Genomic DNA, 17,347 nt, shown 5'->3' on the forward strand with positions numbered 1-17,347 from the left:
AAACTATGTATGCATCTGATAGTCATATGGACCAGACCAAAGAGGAACTGCATAATTTGAGGCAAAAAACAATGACAGTTCGCGAATATTGGGCGAGATTCACCATGCTAGTGCACAGACTGGGGTGGGAACTGCACTCGCCTCCCATGGAAGCGGCGTTCTACCTAGGGTTGAATGAGGAGGTGAAAGATGAGCTCTCAAGAGGTCCAAAGCCCAGTAATATGGATCAGCTGAGCAAAGCGGCTCTAGCGGTGGGGGTGAGACAGGAATCCCGGTGGAACGACAAGCAAGCAACGCGCGCAAAGCGGGCTTGGTTCCCACAGTCGCAGGAGAAGCCACTCCCCCAACAGCCACCTCACGCCATGCCAGGGGCCGGCCAAGACCAGGAACCCATGCAAATTGATAGCGCGCGCGGGGGGGCTTTTCAAACCCCAGCGGCGACAAGACGCAAGGAGGGAAGGGGCGGGAATTGCTTTCTCTGCAACTCCCCCCAGCATCGCGTCAGAGACTGCCCACTGGCAGAGGATTGGGCGGAGGAACTGGAGACGGTGCACCAGCAGCTCAGAGAACACTTGGAGATGGCCAAGGAGGCGTACAAGAAGGGGGCAGATCGCCACAGGCGACAAGGGGAGGTCATCAGGGTGGGGGACAAGGTCTGGTTGTCCTCGGAGGGCCTGCCCACCAGAGGGAGGTGCAAAAAACTGGAGCCCAGACGGCTGGGCCCCTTCACGGTCACGCAACAGGTCAACCCGGTAGCCTTCAGATTGGCACTACCAGAGGACATGAGGGTGCATCCAGTGTTTCATAGATCGCTGCTGTCGCCGTACAGGGAAAGTAGCAGGCTCCGAGACAGCGAACAAACCCCCGAGGGAGGGGGGGGAGAGGGAAGGCAGGGAGCCACTCAATGAGGCCACGGCCATCCTTGATTCACGGAGAGGGGTGGGGGGCCTGGAGTACCTCATGGCATGGGAGGATGCTCCACCGTCACAGAATGAATGGGTCCCAGCCACTCAGATACAGGAGGAATTCTTGGTGGAAGAATTTCACGCCCTCTTTCCCCACAGACCCAAGCCCTGGCACATGGAAAGGGAGGGGGAGGGGGAGGGGGAGGAAGTACGGGAGAGCAGTTCACCATGGAGATGGGAAGCGGAGTTTGAGGAACCAGAGGAAGAAGTATGGGCGTCGCCGAGATCCACTCAGTCAGAGGAAGAAGCTGACTGGCAGCACATTTTTACCCCCACCAGCTCTGACGCCACGGACTTTTTGGGATTCCAGTCCTCCCAGGCGGAAGGGGGGGGAGCGAAGGACTGGGGGGAGGTGTTCACACCAACGGGCTCGGAAAGTACTGAGTTCTTAGGCTTCCAGTCGTCACCGACACAGGGGGGAGACCTGGGGAGGGGAGAAGGGGAGCTTGGGAGGGGGGTGGATGTGAGGGACAGAGGATATCGCGAAGTCCCTCCCCTCCTGAGTTCAAGCCCATCCCCGAGCACAGGGGAAAGCAGAGAGAGTTCCGATTCCAGTGGGGAAGCAGGAAGTCGTGTCCGAGGCTCAGGCAAGGTAGCGGAGCCAGGGTCCCAGGTGGGACAGGAAGGGGCAAATAAGGGGGGGAGACCCATCCCCCCAACTCCGGAATTGCGCAGAAAGAGGAGAGGAAAGAGGATGGGTCTACCAAAGCTTTTGTGTTGGAGAAAGACGCGCCAAAAGCCATTCGGAGGTTCTGAACCTGACTGAACACATCGCTCTGTGTAAATAGCAATGACTTCAGCACTGTAAATACACAGCACCAATAAAAGAATAAAATGCAGAGCTGGGTAGAGTCGTTACTCTGAAGTAGTCCGCTCCGGCCACTGTGACAGTTGACAAGCTGGTTTTTAGTTGTGCTTTGCTGTACAGCATCACAAGTGGAATGTAGCAATGGGGGGGGGGTTGCTAATATACCTGGCTTTGTGTTTTTATTTCTGGTGTCTCATCACCTTTTTTGCCTGTGGATGCTATATTACACATATATACAGTTATTTTAAAAACAGGATTACCAGGTTGCCCAAATGGTTTGTCGCTTTTTCTCTTTACCTGTTCTTTGCATGTTTAAGGGTGGGACTGAAGGAAAGCAGGGCTCCTGTGCCTTTAGCAGCAGTGTGGCAAGCACAAATTAGGCAAAGGAAACCTTTTCTGGTATGGAAATCAAATTATGGGGAAAGATTCACCTGTCAACTACCGAAGCAGTTCCTTCTGTGTGGGCCAGCCCCACCCGCAGAAGAGGGTGCAAATTTGCACATGGCAAATAATATGCAAATCTGTGTCATTTGTGAATGCAGAAAATGCAATCCATGTACAGTGTACTGGGCCCAGAAAAGCCTTTTTGCACTCATTCTAGCAGTTAGCTTCCCTTACATGAGGGTGGGAACAAGTGGCCCTCTAGATGTTGTTGGACTACAATTCCCATCATCCCTGACCATTGGCTGTGCTGGCTGATGAAATGCCAGCAACAGAGGGAGGGGCCACCTGTAGGCCGGTGCTGCTTTAAGATGGATAGGTAACAAAATGCATGCATTATTACCCTTCAACTTGCTAGAATAGGGAAGCTGGACCAGCAGAATGAAACAATGGTCAACTGGTAACCTTAATGCTTTAATGAAAAGAACAATGTGATCTTTAGGCTATAAGGGGGATAGTGCCCAATCTTGTTAGTTGTTTGAACACAAAAATAGCATTATAAAGATAAAAAAAACTTATTCCAACCTATGGCTCAGCTCCTGAGTAGCAGTACTGCTGCTTTTCAGAGAGAATGGCCAGCTTGCTTCAAAGAGGAGGGAGCCTGGGAACTGCCAGTCACCTCCATTTTCTTCTCACTTCAGAAGCTACACATGGCTACCTGCCCTCTCCATGTTGTTCTGATCTGAGCTGCTGCCCCTTGGGTGCAGACACTGGTCACACTCCAAACTTGGGCCTCCGGAGGGGGGCGGGAAGTGTGCTGGTGTTCTTTATCATAATTAGGCCTCAGTACTGCAGAGGTACTGCTCTTTCCACATTTTTGATCCGGCACCTCAGTGGGAAGGAGGGCTGCTTGGAAGGGGAAAAGCCGAGACCAGCATTCCTCCCGTGCACTTGCTGACTCTGATTCACCAAGAGAAAAAGTCAGGAGGAAGCCACTAGATGCTGGTTTCAGTGCTGATGTGCAACAGCCTTCACTGAGCTGTGGCCCGATGCCATTTTGAGGCTGATGAACCAGGGGTGGGGGTGCTGGCTCTCAGCTCTCAAACTGTGTGACGGAGATGTGCCACTATCAGTTAAACCTCCCCTGCAGCATTTCAGTCCTTTTTGCCCACAGGGAGACTCTGTGCAATGATGGGAGTGCACCCATGCAATGCGAAAGGCAGGTTGCTGTGACGGAGCACCTTTGCCTCACTACGGATGCAAAAGCTGGAGATCAGCGAAGAGCTGCAAAGGAACTGCAGTGCTCACCAGCCTTTTTGGCTCTGGTGCCTTCCTGCTCTGCGTTGAAGGTTTCTTGCCAAGCACAAGAAACTAACTATACCAGGAGAAGGCGGCCATCTGAATTCAGGAACACTCTCAGGCTTTGGAGGTGCAACCAAACATAGCCAGTGTCTCGGCCAGAAAAGGGCACCTGTCTCTGATGCACCAATGAAATAAAGCTACCTGCTGGGCTGGGCACTCAGGTGAGGTCCTTGGTGTCACTTTGCTACAATGGAGATACTTCTCCAGAAGTTAAAACTGTCCCACTCTGGAACCACTGGAGAAAAGGCCATTAATGGTTTCCCTTGTAAGGTTAGGGAATGTTATTCAAGCAGTCGCCTACCTTACCACAGCTACGATTTCCTTACTACAGTGGGAGGGTCAAGTTTGATATCAACCTGTTCCAACTTCATAGCTGAATCAAATGCTTTAAATTCCACCGAGATGTGTAATCATTGCGGACCTCTGGCTGTTAGGAGAATGCTTCTGCATGGCTAAATGGAATTTAATTTTTTCTTCATGATTATAAAATACGGATTTTATTATTATTATACATGTCTAGGATTTGTGGTAGTCTCCACTGACCTAGCGTGTTGGGAATGGTGAAGTGAGATTCAATGAATTGCATTTTAAAAATATGTATATTGGGGGGGGGGTGCGCTAAGGGTTCTTGTAGAGGAAGCTGTGAGTAACTAAAAGTTGAAGAGGAGACAGTAACATACAAAGGCCCTGTTGACTATTATTATTATTTATTATTTATACCCCGCCCATCTGGCTGGGTTTCCCTCACCACTCTGGGCTGCTTCCAGCAAAATACCAAAATACTATTCATTCCTTTCCCCCTGCCCAGTTTCTGGAGGAGGTGATTAAGAATAGAAGACCCTCCTAATAGGCTTTCACTGACAGCTGGCAGTATAGCAGATTTCACTACCTTGTGCCTCAGTTCTCTTGTCCTCAAGTATCTTGTTAAGCTGCTTTCTTGGACTGAAGTTTCATAAAGTCTGAAAGCTGCAATCATGAATGTAATTACTAGGGAGGAAGTCCAGCAAAACACAATTTGACTTATTTCCAGGTACACATGCCTAAAATGTGCTTTCAAACTCACAAGAATTAGGAATCCCCCCATCCTGTCAATCCAGAACCAGCCTCTTCTAAACAGACTTACTCATCCTTTCAGTTTTATATTTAAATGAAAGAAGAGTTTTGAGTTATTATATAACAGAACAGAACAGAAACTTGCTTCCCCCAACCCCCTTCAGAGGCAGATGGTCTAAACCACTGAGCTGGCTTGCCGATCGGAAGGTCAGCGGTTTAAATCCCCGCAACGGGGTGAGCTCCTGTTGCTTGGTCCCAGCTCCTGTCCAGCTCCTGCCAACCTAGCAGTTTGAAAGCACATCAAAGTGCAAGTAGATAAATAGGTACCATTCCAGCAGGAAGGTAAACGGCGTTTCCGTGTGCTGCTCTGGTTTCGGTGTTCCATTGTGCCACATGATCGGGAAAAACTGTCTGTGGACTAACGTTAGCTCCCTTGGCCAGTAAAGCAAGATGAGCGCGCAACCCAAGAGTTGTTCGCGACTGGACTTAACTGTCAGGGGTCCTTTACCTTTACTGTGACAATGATGCAGATGCCCAACAGGCCAAGTTCAGAAAGTCATTAATTCCAAAGGGCCAGACTGAAATCATGATGCATTGACCTGCCGTCTTCCTGCCAGCAGTCAGTCCAGGCCTCACATGGTCCAGTTTTGATATGGTATTTTTGGGGGGCGGGGGGATTAAGAGGATGTTTCTAGAATATTTCATTCTGCTTCCAAGTCTACCAGTGGGGGCATTAGTATCCAAAAAACCCATGTTTGCCAAGCTAATACAAACTACTCCTGCAGTTACAGTGGTGCCTCGACTTACAAATTTAATCCGTTCCAAAGGCACCTTCGTAAGTCGAAAAATTTGTAAGTTGAAAAACGCCATTGAAAACGCGATTTCCCATAGGAATGCATTGAAAACGGAAAAATTCGTAAGTCGAAGCAACCCTATCTAAAAATTCGTAAGTCGATAAATCCCTATCTAAAACCGCCGCGGGTCTTTTCTGGATGTTGAGACATTCGTAAGCGCGCGGCCACTACCCCCATTTGTAAGTCGAAAAATTCAGTTGTCAAGTCATTCGTAAGTCGAGGTGCCACTGTATTTACCTCCCCCAAGTTACTTCTGGTCATTGCCTAGATCAGGGGTTCCCAACAAAATTTTCTCGAGGACCCCTCATCGAGCCGCTATTATGACAAGGACCCCCATTAATTCCTAATCCTAAAATTAAAAAGTGGTTTTATTTATTTTTCAGTTGTTTTCCTTTTTCCTTTATCTTTCTTGGGGGGGGGGCGTTGGTGTGGTGGTGGCTGTGTGATGGCCGTCGGGGGGTGGGGGGGTTTCCCTCTGGAGGGGGGGGAGGTTTCTACCCTTTCACCTGGGTTGAGGGTGGTGGTGGGGCCTTCTCTTCCCTGTCGTCCCCTCTTCTTTTCTCCTCCTCTGGGGGTGGCTGTATTTGCGGCGGTAGGAGCGCCAGCGCCAGCAGGTTCGGTGCGGCCTTTGTTCTTCGGGTCCCCACGAGGCTCCCCGTGTGGCGCACAGGAGCCGCGGGATCGGGGGCCTTCGCTTGGGGGGGCTCCTTCCCCCTCTTAGGCAGCTAGGGGTGATGGCGACTGCAGTCGGGAGGCAGGCCCCCCAGGATCGTTGCGCGGTGGGAGGTCTCGGGCCACGGAGCTCCGCTCGGCCGTGTGCCCTCGGCTTCGGCCCGGCGGGCCTGTGGGGGGGCCTCAGCGGCTCCTCGCTTGCTCCGCCGGACGTTTCCGACACCCACGCGGTCGCCGCGGGGTCCGCGGCCTGGAAGGCGGTTTCGGGCCTCTAGGCCCAGGGGTTCCGCCGAGTCTCCGGCCGGGCGCACTCAGCCTCGGTCCGGTGGGGTCGCTGGGGGGCCTTCAGCGGCTCCCCGGTGATCCACCAGGCTCGATTGGCGCCCGCGCACCGCCGCCGGCAGTTCCGCCGGTTCCGCCGGGCCAGAGGCTTGGCATCTAATAGCATCTTGAGGACCCCTCTGGCATAGCTCGCGGACCCCTGGGGGTCCCCGGACCACCTGTTGGGAACCACTGGCCTAGATGAAGAAAAGCCAGAAAGGTCTTTCACTCACAGAAAGATTTCAGTGTTAATTTACTGTTTAAATGCCTCAAGTAGCACAGAATTGAAACAAAGACCCAAGAGCTTAAATTATTGAGTGTGATACATTTACAAAACAAAAGCTTCAAATGGTACAACAGAACTTGATACATCCACAGATTAAGAGTTCGGGCTGATACAAAGCAAAGGCAGCAAAATTTGAGGTGCTTGAAGGACTTGCCAACAGGATAGGTGCCATCTTCTTCTGCACCAAATCAAACATCAGATTACTTGATTTTCAGCAATTTAACATATGTTCAAGAGGTAATTTGTCACAAATTGGTTCTTTCCCTGACCAGTAAATCTGCAGGCAAGGCAACTCAAACTTAGACATATATCAACTTTTGTCTGGTTCTCATGCTGCTAACAGGACTAAAGCTTTTGGGGTTTGTTTGTTTGTTTACAACTTTTACCATTAGTTTGTTACAGCAATTTGAAATATTCAGAATTCCCAAATTTATTTTTGATGCTCAGAAGACCACTTCCACTTAGATATTATGTACAATATACATTTAAATTTGTTTTAATCTGTTAGGCGCAATTTAATTTAAATCTAATTCTTTGGCGACCAGCTAAGGGAGAACTAATGTTTTTCTTCTTTTTCAGAAACATGCCACAGCTTCACAGCACACTTACAGCCTGCCAGAACTCTACAGAACTGAAGATTATTTTCCTATCAAATATATAGGCAGCAAGTACCAGAACCACTAAGGCTGCATTTGAGAGAACTTGATCTGAACAGCTACAGGGATAGAGTAAAATAGATGTTAGACCAAAGAAGGGAAGAGGGGTAATAATTCTGCCTTGTTATCTTTTCCGTGAGGGAGAAACTAATCCCCAGATTTGCTGGTTTTCAAGTATTGATGGTCCTTGCACTATGACAAAAACTTCATACATTCTTGTTGCTTTGCTTCCATTCGAGACAGATTTATGTAAACAAAGCAGGAATAGCACATTTAAGATGTCAAAATTGGATGAAAATTACTTACCTTAAGTACCATCGATTGCAGCAAGGAGCTATTTTCCTATTCTGTGCCTAACTGCTACAATCTTTCATTTATACCAAGGCTGTTGCAGTGTAGAAATCCTATTTTGAAAGTTGCCTAAGAAAGTGGCACAGTCTTACTTACTCCCCGCCCTTCCAAATAGCACATATATTCAAAATTCTTCTGAAATGTAACTTGCAATGGTTTAGTTCTGGAAAATGCTCGTTATTGAACCAGAGCATGTTCAAAACAAGCAAATTAAAATACGTAATACAAACTAAAGAGACCATTGCATCAAGCGTCTTATTTTTGAGGCGTGAACCTTTGGTTACAAGCTCAACCACAAAGGTATAAGCAACCAGAAGCAGTACATATAAGCCATACGAGGCAGACTACCCCATATGAAACAGGGTACTGCTCATATACAGGGCCGGCCCACCCATGAGGAAAGAATTCTGCCTGAGGCAGAATCCACACGACAGATCCCAGTGTAGATCTCTATTCCCGATACAGATCTCCACTCACCCTTCTTCCCTGGCAGGGAGGGGGGCACCATTTTGTGGTTTGCCTCAGGTGCCAAGGTGTCTTGGGCCAGCTCTCCATTAAATGCGATTTTAAAGCATTTTCTGATCTCTATAAAAAGCACTTCCCTAAAATGGGATGAAATGAATTAACACGTCATTTTAACTAAGGCAGTTGATCAGCACATGGGCCTTTGTGTATATGGTTCTGCTTCTACTGAAATGAATGGCACTGTCGGGATGCCTAAATTCTGTCATGTAGCTAAGAACAAGATGTGTATCTGTATTTATACCGTGTACGTACACAACTGTTACTGCAGATGTTGCAATTACAGGAGCTCAAACCATAGGATCTTTCAGCTCTTTTCATTGGTTTTGCTCACAACAGCAATGGACTGTTTAGAACATTGAAGACATGCACAACTAACGATGCACACTGACACAACTATTGCTAATTTCTGGAGATGTAGATTTTAGACTACAGAAGTAAACGACTGTATCCTTTCGAGTGAACTGATCAATACTGAAGGCTATATTAAAAATATATGATCAGACTGCTGCAATCTATTGATTTTCATGAATGCAATATAAAATGAAAGCAATCTTGCTCATCCAAGGTTACCCATGAGGGCTCCCAAAATGTCTTTAGAATCATGTTGCCTACATCTGACGGTACACCTGGCTTCTTATTATACTATCATGTGCATAAAATTTAAAAACCAAGTGTGAAAACTTTTTTTAAAAAATTGACATTGGTGCTGCATTACACATACACAAATTATGCTGCAATTGTGAAGAAGTTTGGCATAAACCAAAAATGAAACACAGAAAAGGAGCAGGTTCTGTTGATGTAGTTTAGGACCTATGAAATGTTATGCAAGTATATGTGGCAAGTACCTGGAATACATCCTATTAGCATATGGAATGCTGACACATTAGGGAGAACTCTTAGCAAAAAGGATTTGGGTGTTTTTGGGGGGGTTGTAAAAAGGTTAAGAGGGCGTGAATACAAACAGTACTTGCTTCAAGGGCAGCAGTGCAAGTCATATACTTTTATGTTCATGGCAGGCTGTGGCCTGGAATATGCAAGTTGGATTTAATTGCTTTGTGGGCGACTCCAAATACCTGATTGACTGCCAGGAACTGTCTAATACCTGCTTATATCCATGAACTGGTAGGGGAAAAACTTGCAAATATACAGACTAACTTACCCTCCTCTGCAAAAGTAGTCAATATATATCATCAGAATGATTGTAAGGTTTCTTAGGAGCTTTTGCCTTATGAGTCCACCACTATCAGTTGCTCAGGCTGTATTCTTGCCGCTTCCTGCTAGAACAAGATGCATTCCTGATTCCAGCACATTGCAACATAATGAAGCAAAACTAAGATGTTTAAAAAGCTTCTTTCTGCACAAGTTAGGTCTTAGAAAAAGGGGAAAACATTTACATTTTTCAATAACTGAAAAAAATGAGTAAGCTGTGTCACTTGAACAGAATGGTTTCTGAACAAAGTTGAAACTGGGATGTTGGAGTATTTTTTCTATGCCTATCATTAGTGTTCTCGAAGCTACCAACATGAGTCTGACCAAACTGCGGGAGGCGGTGCAAGACAGGAGTGCCTGGCGTGCTATGGTCCATGGGGTCACGAAGAGTCGGACACGACTAAACAACAACATCATTAGGGGAAGCTACATATCAAGTATTCACTCCTAGTATGGAATAAGATGCCCCTGGTATATTACTTTTAACATTTGCTGATAAATGCATGAATTGTATTTGAAATCTGTGATATGTGAACACTTCCCAAAGTTACAATGTTCACTACTGCCTTAATTTATCTTCATGTTGCGTATCTGCCCCATCTTTAAGCATACATTTAACTTCCCCACAGAAAGCAATGAGACTTTAAAATGCTTAACTTTAAATTGGCTGTGCTGCATATTTGCACATCAGTTAACCTATATAGTCTTTTACATTTGTATTTGTCTATTACTTGATTGAGGCTCCATGGGATTCGTTTTCATATAGGCCACCTATTGTGATTTGTATGAGACTGCTTCAGCAGAAATCTTTCATTTTCTCAAGGCATCATCATCCAAGATTGCTTCCTTTCAACAAAAGCCAACACAATGAAGCAGTTTTTAGAATGAGGGATGCAGACCTTGTAATAAAGCAAATGTTTACATTACGCACAATACAGCAATTTATTTAGATGCTTAAATGAATACAAAGGGGAAATAAAGATCACAAATTATCCATACTACAACAATGTGTCATATATTAGATGGTATAAATGAATACAACACCATGTTGGTGTTAACTAAAGATAAAACTAAATATCCAAAAATGCAGCACTCATTTCCGTATGCTGCTTTAACACAGTACACTTTTATACAGATCTAAAAGGTGTCAAAATTAGTAGCTGCAAACTTGTTTCTTGCATGTGATTTTTTTTAGCTTAAAAGATTTCAGAAAATGGCTCTGAAATTCATAGTCATCAGTTGTAATGTCAAGGATATTCAAGAACAAGAAAATTCTATAATACAATAGAGTCCAGATATACTTTTATGTTGCTGGCCTCTGTTTTGAGATTGTACAAGGTTATGTGCAAAAACTAAGTCTGTCAAAATTCTTACTATAGCAGTTTCAAGCTTTTTGCTAGGTAAACTAGGTACAGCATTTATTACACAGCAGGGCAACACTAAAAAAAAGGAAAAAAGAACCAAATCTATGATGGGTACACAATAACAATAGCATAAGCATCACTTGAATAGGTCTAAAAGACTGTACAAATATACATTTCAACTATTCAGAATGATACATGAAAAAAACAATTTCCCCAGAGTCCTACTATACACATTGAATTGGTAGCTCATATGTTGGCCCTAAAACTACCATGTGAAAAAGGGTAATGTTTAAAAAGACATACAGCTGAACATATACAGAGTGAAATATGTTGAAAATGCCAATAAAATAAAACCTTTGCTTTTCTTCAGTGAGCAACTGGGAGCCACCAACATATCCATTTTCACATTAAGTTACTGTGCTCGTCACAGCAGATACTCTCAAGTGAGATTTGCCAACAGCATACTTTGAAATAAGAACTGGAATCGGTGCGGCTGCCTCGCAGCCACTAAGCAGGTGACCTTGCATTCAAAAGGCAGTACCAGTTTACAATGAACTTTAGCAGTCATTCTGAAATGAAAATGTTTAGACGGTTGTCAAGTGGAGGATACGGAGTCTCGAGTTTTAACAGCTTATGCTTGCTGACTACTTAGCTCTACCCCAGTTAGGGTGCTGTGCATCGATTCCGTAACCCCATCAGTCACACTGTCAAACTGTTCTCCATCCTCGCTGTCAATTGTGCTGTTCTGCCACTCCATCTGCTGATTTGACAAGCTCTCTTCAATTTCTGTTGCATTTTTCCACTGTGACTGGTCCTTGGACCAAAACTCGCCCACTTTTCCATAGGAACTATTCTTCCACTTTGACTGTTCTTCGTCACTCTCAGAGGCAGCACCTTTAGTTTCTGCAACTGGTTTACTATTAGTAGCATCTTCACTTTGGGATGATTCATCCGTCCAAGTTTCTGGTTTCACTTCAGATGTATTATCTTCAAAGTCAGACACTTGCTGAGAACCAGGTACGCTTTCAGACGGCGATGCTTCTACTTTCCATTCAATGGGATCATCTTGATCTTCTTGGTCACCTTCACTGTCTGAACCTTCAGCTACCAGCTTTGTTGGTTCTTCTGCAGAGCTACTCTCTTTGTATTTTGGGTCTCCATCCTCCTTTTGGTCTATTTTTTCCGGGGACTCCAAAGTGGCTTCCTCAGTTGTCTCCTTAGATATGCTTTCATCTGGTGTCTCATTTATACTATGAATAGATGTTTTGTGACCAGAGTTAGACACAGATTCTGCAAATGGACTATTGCTTTCATTGAACTCCTGTTCTATGTTCTCAAAACTGTCTGAGGAACTTTCATTATCTTTCTCTAGGTTTATCTTTTTATCAACAGTTTTGCTAGGATTGACTCTGGAATTCTCTTCGTCGTGGTTCTCAAACAACCACTCGGCATCAAAATCCATTTCGTGTTTAACTTTGTTCAATTCTTTCATGTTGAAACCTAGCAAGACACCTAGTTTAAACCTTTCACAATCTCTAACGCATTTCTTTCTTTTGTTGCTGAAGTGTGAAGCAATGTCAGATTTCCAAAGCCAAAGACTGGCAGCTAACTTTTCAATCTCCCTCCGACTGGGATATGGTTGCATATTGAAATACTTGGTGAGAAATGTTTTTCTAGCTTCGTAAGAATCATCTTCATGACCCTTGGGATCTAAAGCCAGCACTATAGGATCTTCAGGCTTCTCCTCAAAGACGGAAGGGGAATCATCATCATCCATTTTTCTTTTCTTCAACAGAGAGAATTCCATGTGTTCATAAGTACGTTTCACAGGTCCTGCACCTGGAGACTGGCTTAGTCGGGAAGGAACATTACCTTTGTCTTGACCGTTCTGAGTCTTCCCCACACCCCTGCAGTGGACAAGGTGCAGGGTTATAGTTGAGGCAGTCATGTTACTCGTGTACACTCCAAGGCAATGAATACATTTATATGTAAGCTTTTTCTCTACCGGATGAACTGTTTGAATAACTTGATGTCTCTCCCTTAAGTGATGTGCCAGTGCATCAGAAATGGGTCCTTTCAGGATTGAAAAGCACAAAGGACAAAGTGTTTTCCCCACATCCTTTTTGTAGGGGACTGCTGCTTGAGGAGAACTTTTTACAGGTACATCTGTCTTCTCCTGAATTTTTGGCTGTGGTTTTGGTGCAACTGGAGCAGTATTTTGAGCATGGTAAGCAACAGATTCAGCAGGGGCATCTCTCAAGTTGTAGGTAGTTACAAGTAAGTGTATATTGGTGTGACTACCCTGCTGCAATGTCAAATCAAACGTTAGCGTGGAATCAGTTTTGGGCCCCATTTCTTCATCGACATGAACCATTCGCATGTGAGCAGCCATCTTCTCAACATCATTGAATGTTGAGCGGCAGTAGGGACAAGATAGACCATGGATTAACATGTGGTTAAGCAGCGTGTCAGTAGGCAAGTAGCGATTACAGTATAAACATTTGCTAGTAAAATTATGTATTTTCATGATGTAGTTAGCAACTGCAGGCACCTTTTCAGCCTTGTGCTCTTTCTCAAAATGAACACTGTACACGTTTTCAGGGAACAGCTCATTGCAGATTGTACAAATTTTCCATTTCTGAGTTGATGAAGTATTGGCAGAAGTGGTACATATAGGGCCAACGGCAAGAGGCTTGGGTGTGGACTGGGCTAATACTCTGGATGCTGCCGGAGACTGACCTAATGATGTTGATTTCAGTGAGCCTGATGAAAGTGAAGAGGAGTTGGCAGATTGAAGAGAGTACCTTGCTGTAGCCTGCGATCTTGGTTCCCCTCCAAGAGGGTAAGGTCGCCCGTTTCCACTTGGGGAATACTGCTTCATTGATTGAGACTGCTGGGATAGGGAAACTGGAGAACTACCTGTTAAACCTAGCCTTCCTCCCGTGTGACCAACGTAACTTGGCGGTACCGATTTCACACCATAGTTGTTCTGTTGCAAATGAACGTTGGACATCATGTTTACTCCTCCAGAATTTAATGTAGGCTTTGGTATATTCAGTCGATTCATCATTTGCTGTGATGGAAGAGACCGGACATTTCCAGGGGACAGGGCACCCATCCTCTGAGGAAGTCCCATAGGCTTTTTATCCTGTGGTTTTGGAGCAATTAGCATTAAAGGTTTGGATCTTGGAACTACCACATTTGTATGCCCTATCATTGCTGTCACTTGGTATCCTATACGCTCGTGGTCTTCGATAACATGCTGTACTAAAGCTTCATACGACTTCGGCATAAAAAGGCAGCGTTTGCAGTGAATCATGCCCTCTTCTCGGGAACTTAAGGGTACAATCCCATTGAGTGACTTCTCACTTCCCTTTGCTATATAAGGTGCAGCAACATGCTGAAAATGTTCCCTGTAAATGTGCTTTCTAACTATTTCGTAGAGAGGATCTCGGTAAGTGCACTTCTTACAGTAATAAACAGCTTGTTCTACACTGTCAGCCTGCTTAGGTTTAAGGCTATCATGCTTGTTTTTATCTTTAAAAGTGCTGATGCCTCCACTTGGTGTATTGGCATTTGGAGCATGAAATATTTTAATATGTGTTTCCAAAGCCTTTTTGTCTGCATTGAAAGTACAGTAGGGACAATTGAGAAGGATCCTGTTTTCAAAGTCTTCACTATGAACATTCCGGAAGTGACTTTTGTAGGCAGAAAAGAACTTTGAGGAAAATGGACATGCACTGCAGCAAAAGGGTTTTGTCCGATAGTCCTTAAAAACAAAACAAAAAAGAAACTTAAGTATCAGAAAAACAGCATTTGATTTGCATTCCCTTTCCTAATCCTTCTGACTCACTGGATCACGGCCTCAAGGCAAACTTATGAAACTACTACCCATTTAACATTTTTTTATGCTGGCAAAAATCAGGCAATTCATCGAAAAGTCTTTAAGAAAGAAGACTGGTCCTAGACCACAGAGAAATACATCTTCCTTATTTTTGATCATTCAGCCCCTGCAAATCAAGCATTACAAACCAAGACAGCTGCCTGCTTAAGACGTAATAGGAAGCCATGGGTTGTACCCTATGCTGGTGCTACTCAGAGTAGACCCACTGAAATTAATGAACATAAGTTAGCCATGTTCATAAACTTCAATGGGTCTACTCTGAGTAGGGTTAGCATATGCTACAAACCATGGTTTCCCATTAAGAGAACGAGCTGCAGTGAGCTTTGGGCTGCATGCTTCCTCCACCCTTCCCCTGCAACTTTGTGCTTGAGGAGACTGAAAGCTTCACAGAGCCACATCACTTTCAAACTAAGGGTTTTAAATTGTGTAAGGAGCCTCCACAAGTAAAGGAGGCTCCCAGTTTCAGAACTTGATCCCCCCCAACTTGTGGAAGACTTAGGACATGGCTTCTATTGAGCTCAACAACGAAAGCAGCTTCCCATTTCCTCTTCTCATGTACAGAGAAGTAATGGGAGAGCACAGAAACCTAACCTGTGCCACCGCATGTTCTCATAACACGAAAGCGCAGTTTCCCACTATATCTGAACCAGTCCAGTGATTCATCAGCGTATACCAGATTCTCAAGCAGTGATAAATACTTAAGCATGCACAAATTATTTTTTATAATCTCTATTGGTGCAACATCTAATTATGGCTTTATCAAAGTTTCCAAACTTTCAATCGGATACACTCTGCAACTACCGTATTTTTCGCTCCATGGGACGCACCTGACCATAGGACGCACCTAGTTTTTTAGAGTAGGAAAACAAGAAAAATATTTTGATTTCTTGAATTGTCCTAGGCATAGCAGCCAACTCCTAGAGGCCTAGGTGCCTTTGCCCCCCCCTTAAATATTTGAGGAAGCTTCTTTTGCAAAGCGGGAAAGCTCCATTTTTTTGAGGATCAGCTCAAAGTCGTGCAGCTTTTTTTCAAATGGGAAAAGCCCCGTTTTTTGGGGGGACGGGACGGTCCAGCTCAGAGATGTGCATCTTTTTTTGCAAAAGGGAAAAGCTCCACTTTTTAGGATCAACTCAAAGTTGCTGAGTTTCCTTGCAAAGGGAAAAAATCCTGTTTTTATGGGGTTCAACTTGCAGTTCTGCAGCTTCTTCTATAGGAAAGGAAAGGGACCCATTTCAACAGTTTCCAGACAGATAATCCAATCAGCCAGTCACATGTCTCCCTCTGCAGACAACAACTTAGGCCTAGGCAAGGGGGCATGAGGGGAGCTAGCTCTCTTATCTCCCTCCCCGATCGTTTGCAATCAGCTGCTGAGCGGGTTCCTTTCTCGTTTGCTAGTTAGCCTTTAGCTCTTTCTTTAAAAACAAAACAAAAAACCCACGCATTCGCTCCATAAGACGCACAGGCAATTCCTCTTGCTTTTTAGGAGGAAAAAAGTGTGTCTTATGAAGCGAAAAATACGGTAGATAAACTCAGATTGCTCCGGTAAATATATCCTGACACTTCAGACATCAAACCATGGTTCGTGCTAAACTTAGTGTGGAACTCAAATCACTGTTTTGAGATTCCAAACACACAACAGGCAAACCATAATTCAAGGCTGCTAGACTGCTTTCATTTTCTGCACTCTTAGTTTCATAAATCACAGATTCACTCCTCTCTATCGTGTAGCAGCTTCTGCAAGGAAAACAAAAGGCCATAACTATGGTCTGTCAATTCATTAATCACGCTAAACCATAGTTTATGCCTTGCAAACTAAATTATGGCTTACCAGCTCTAGTTTGTTGGCCTATTACAGTGAGGGGGGGAAGTATTTGATCCCCTGCTAAATTTGCCCGTTTCCCTCTGACGAAGAAATGACCAGTCCATAATTTTAATGATAGGTTTATTGTAGCTGTGACACAATAACAGGAAAAACCCCAGCGATTGATGTGCATTATAATGAGTGAAATAAGTATTTGATCCCTTTGTAAAAGATGACTTAATACTTGGCAGAAAAACCTTTGTTGGCAATTACAGAGGTCAGACGTTTCTTGTAGCTGGCCACCAGGTTTGCACACATCTCCAAACACGGCGAGCTGAGTTGATGCCAAAGAGCTTGATTTTGGTCTCATCTGACCACAACACTTTCACCCAGTTCTCCTATGGGTCATTCAGATGTGCATTGGCAAACTGCAGACAGGCCTGTACATGTGCTGTCTTGAGCAAGGGGACCTTGCGGGCTCTGCAAGATCTCTGTCCTTCATGGCGTAGTGTGTTACCAACTGTTTCATGATGACTATGGTAGGGTTACCAGACGTCCCTGGTTCCCAGAGGCAGTCACCAGATTTGCAAATGTTTTTCTGGACAAATTCCATCCCCGGAATGTCCCCGGATTTCATTAAATGTCCCCAGGAAATGATGATGCCAACAGGAGCAGCCAGAATCAACTCAATTGTTTGGTGGGGAGAAGGTGCTATAATTGCAAAGCACAAGCACAACTGCAAGAGACGGAAAATCGGAAAGAAAAGCCCCCTTTCTCTCCATCGGCCTCATTTACATCTCCCTGGATGGCATCCTGGCCTCTGGCAGGATCCAGT

General features: G+C 44.9%; 2 protein-coding genes across 23 annotated transcripts in view; one reads left to right on the forward strand and one right to left on the reverse strand.

Moving 5' to 3' along the window:
* Positions 1–8,736, forward strand: part of BCAS4 (breast carcinoma amplified sequence 4) — a 59,188-nt gene extending 50,452 nt beyond the window's left edge. For all 18 annotated transcript variants that reach the window (XM_088674644.1, XM_035121285.3, XM_035121287.3 and 15 more), the window contains one exon: positions 7,282–8,736. Coding sequence is in view for 11 of the 18 variants with exons in the window: in XM_035121286.3 (XP_034977177.2) it covers positions 7,282–7,386 (105 nt within the window). In the remaining 7 variants the exon portion in view is untranslated. The remainder of the gene's footprint in view (positions 1–7,281) is intronic.
* Positions 8,737–10,360: 1,624 nt separating this feature from the next.
* ADNP (activity dependent neuroprotector homeobox) overlaps positions 10,361–17,347 on the reverse strand; it is a 48,464-nt gene continuing 41,477 nt past the window's right edge. For all 5 annotated transcript variants that reach the window (XM_088674635.1, XM_088674636.1, XM_088674637.1 and 2 more), the window contains one exon: positions 10,361–14,576. In XM_088674635.1, the coding sequence (XP_088530761.1) occupies positions 11,439–14,576 (3,138 nt within the window). In that variant the 3' untranslated portion in view covers positions 10,361–11,438. The remainder of the gene's footprint in view (positions 14,577–17,347) is intronic.

The sequence above is a fragment of the Zootoca vivipara genome, chromosome 7 (genome assembly GCF_965207765.1).
Source record: "Zootoca vivipara chromosome 7, rZooViv2.hap1.1, whole genome shotgun sequence".
In the NCBI taxonomy this organism is placed as follows: domain Eukaryota; kingdom Metazoa; phylum Chordata; class Lepidosauria; order Squamata; family Lacertidae; genus Zootoca; species Zootoca vivipara.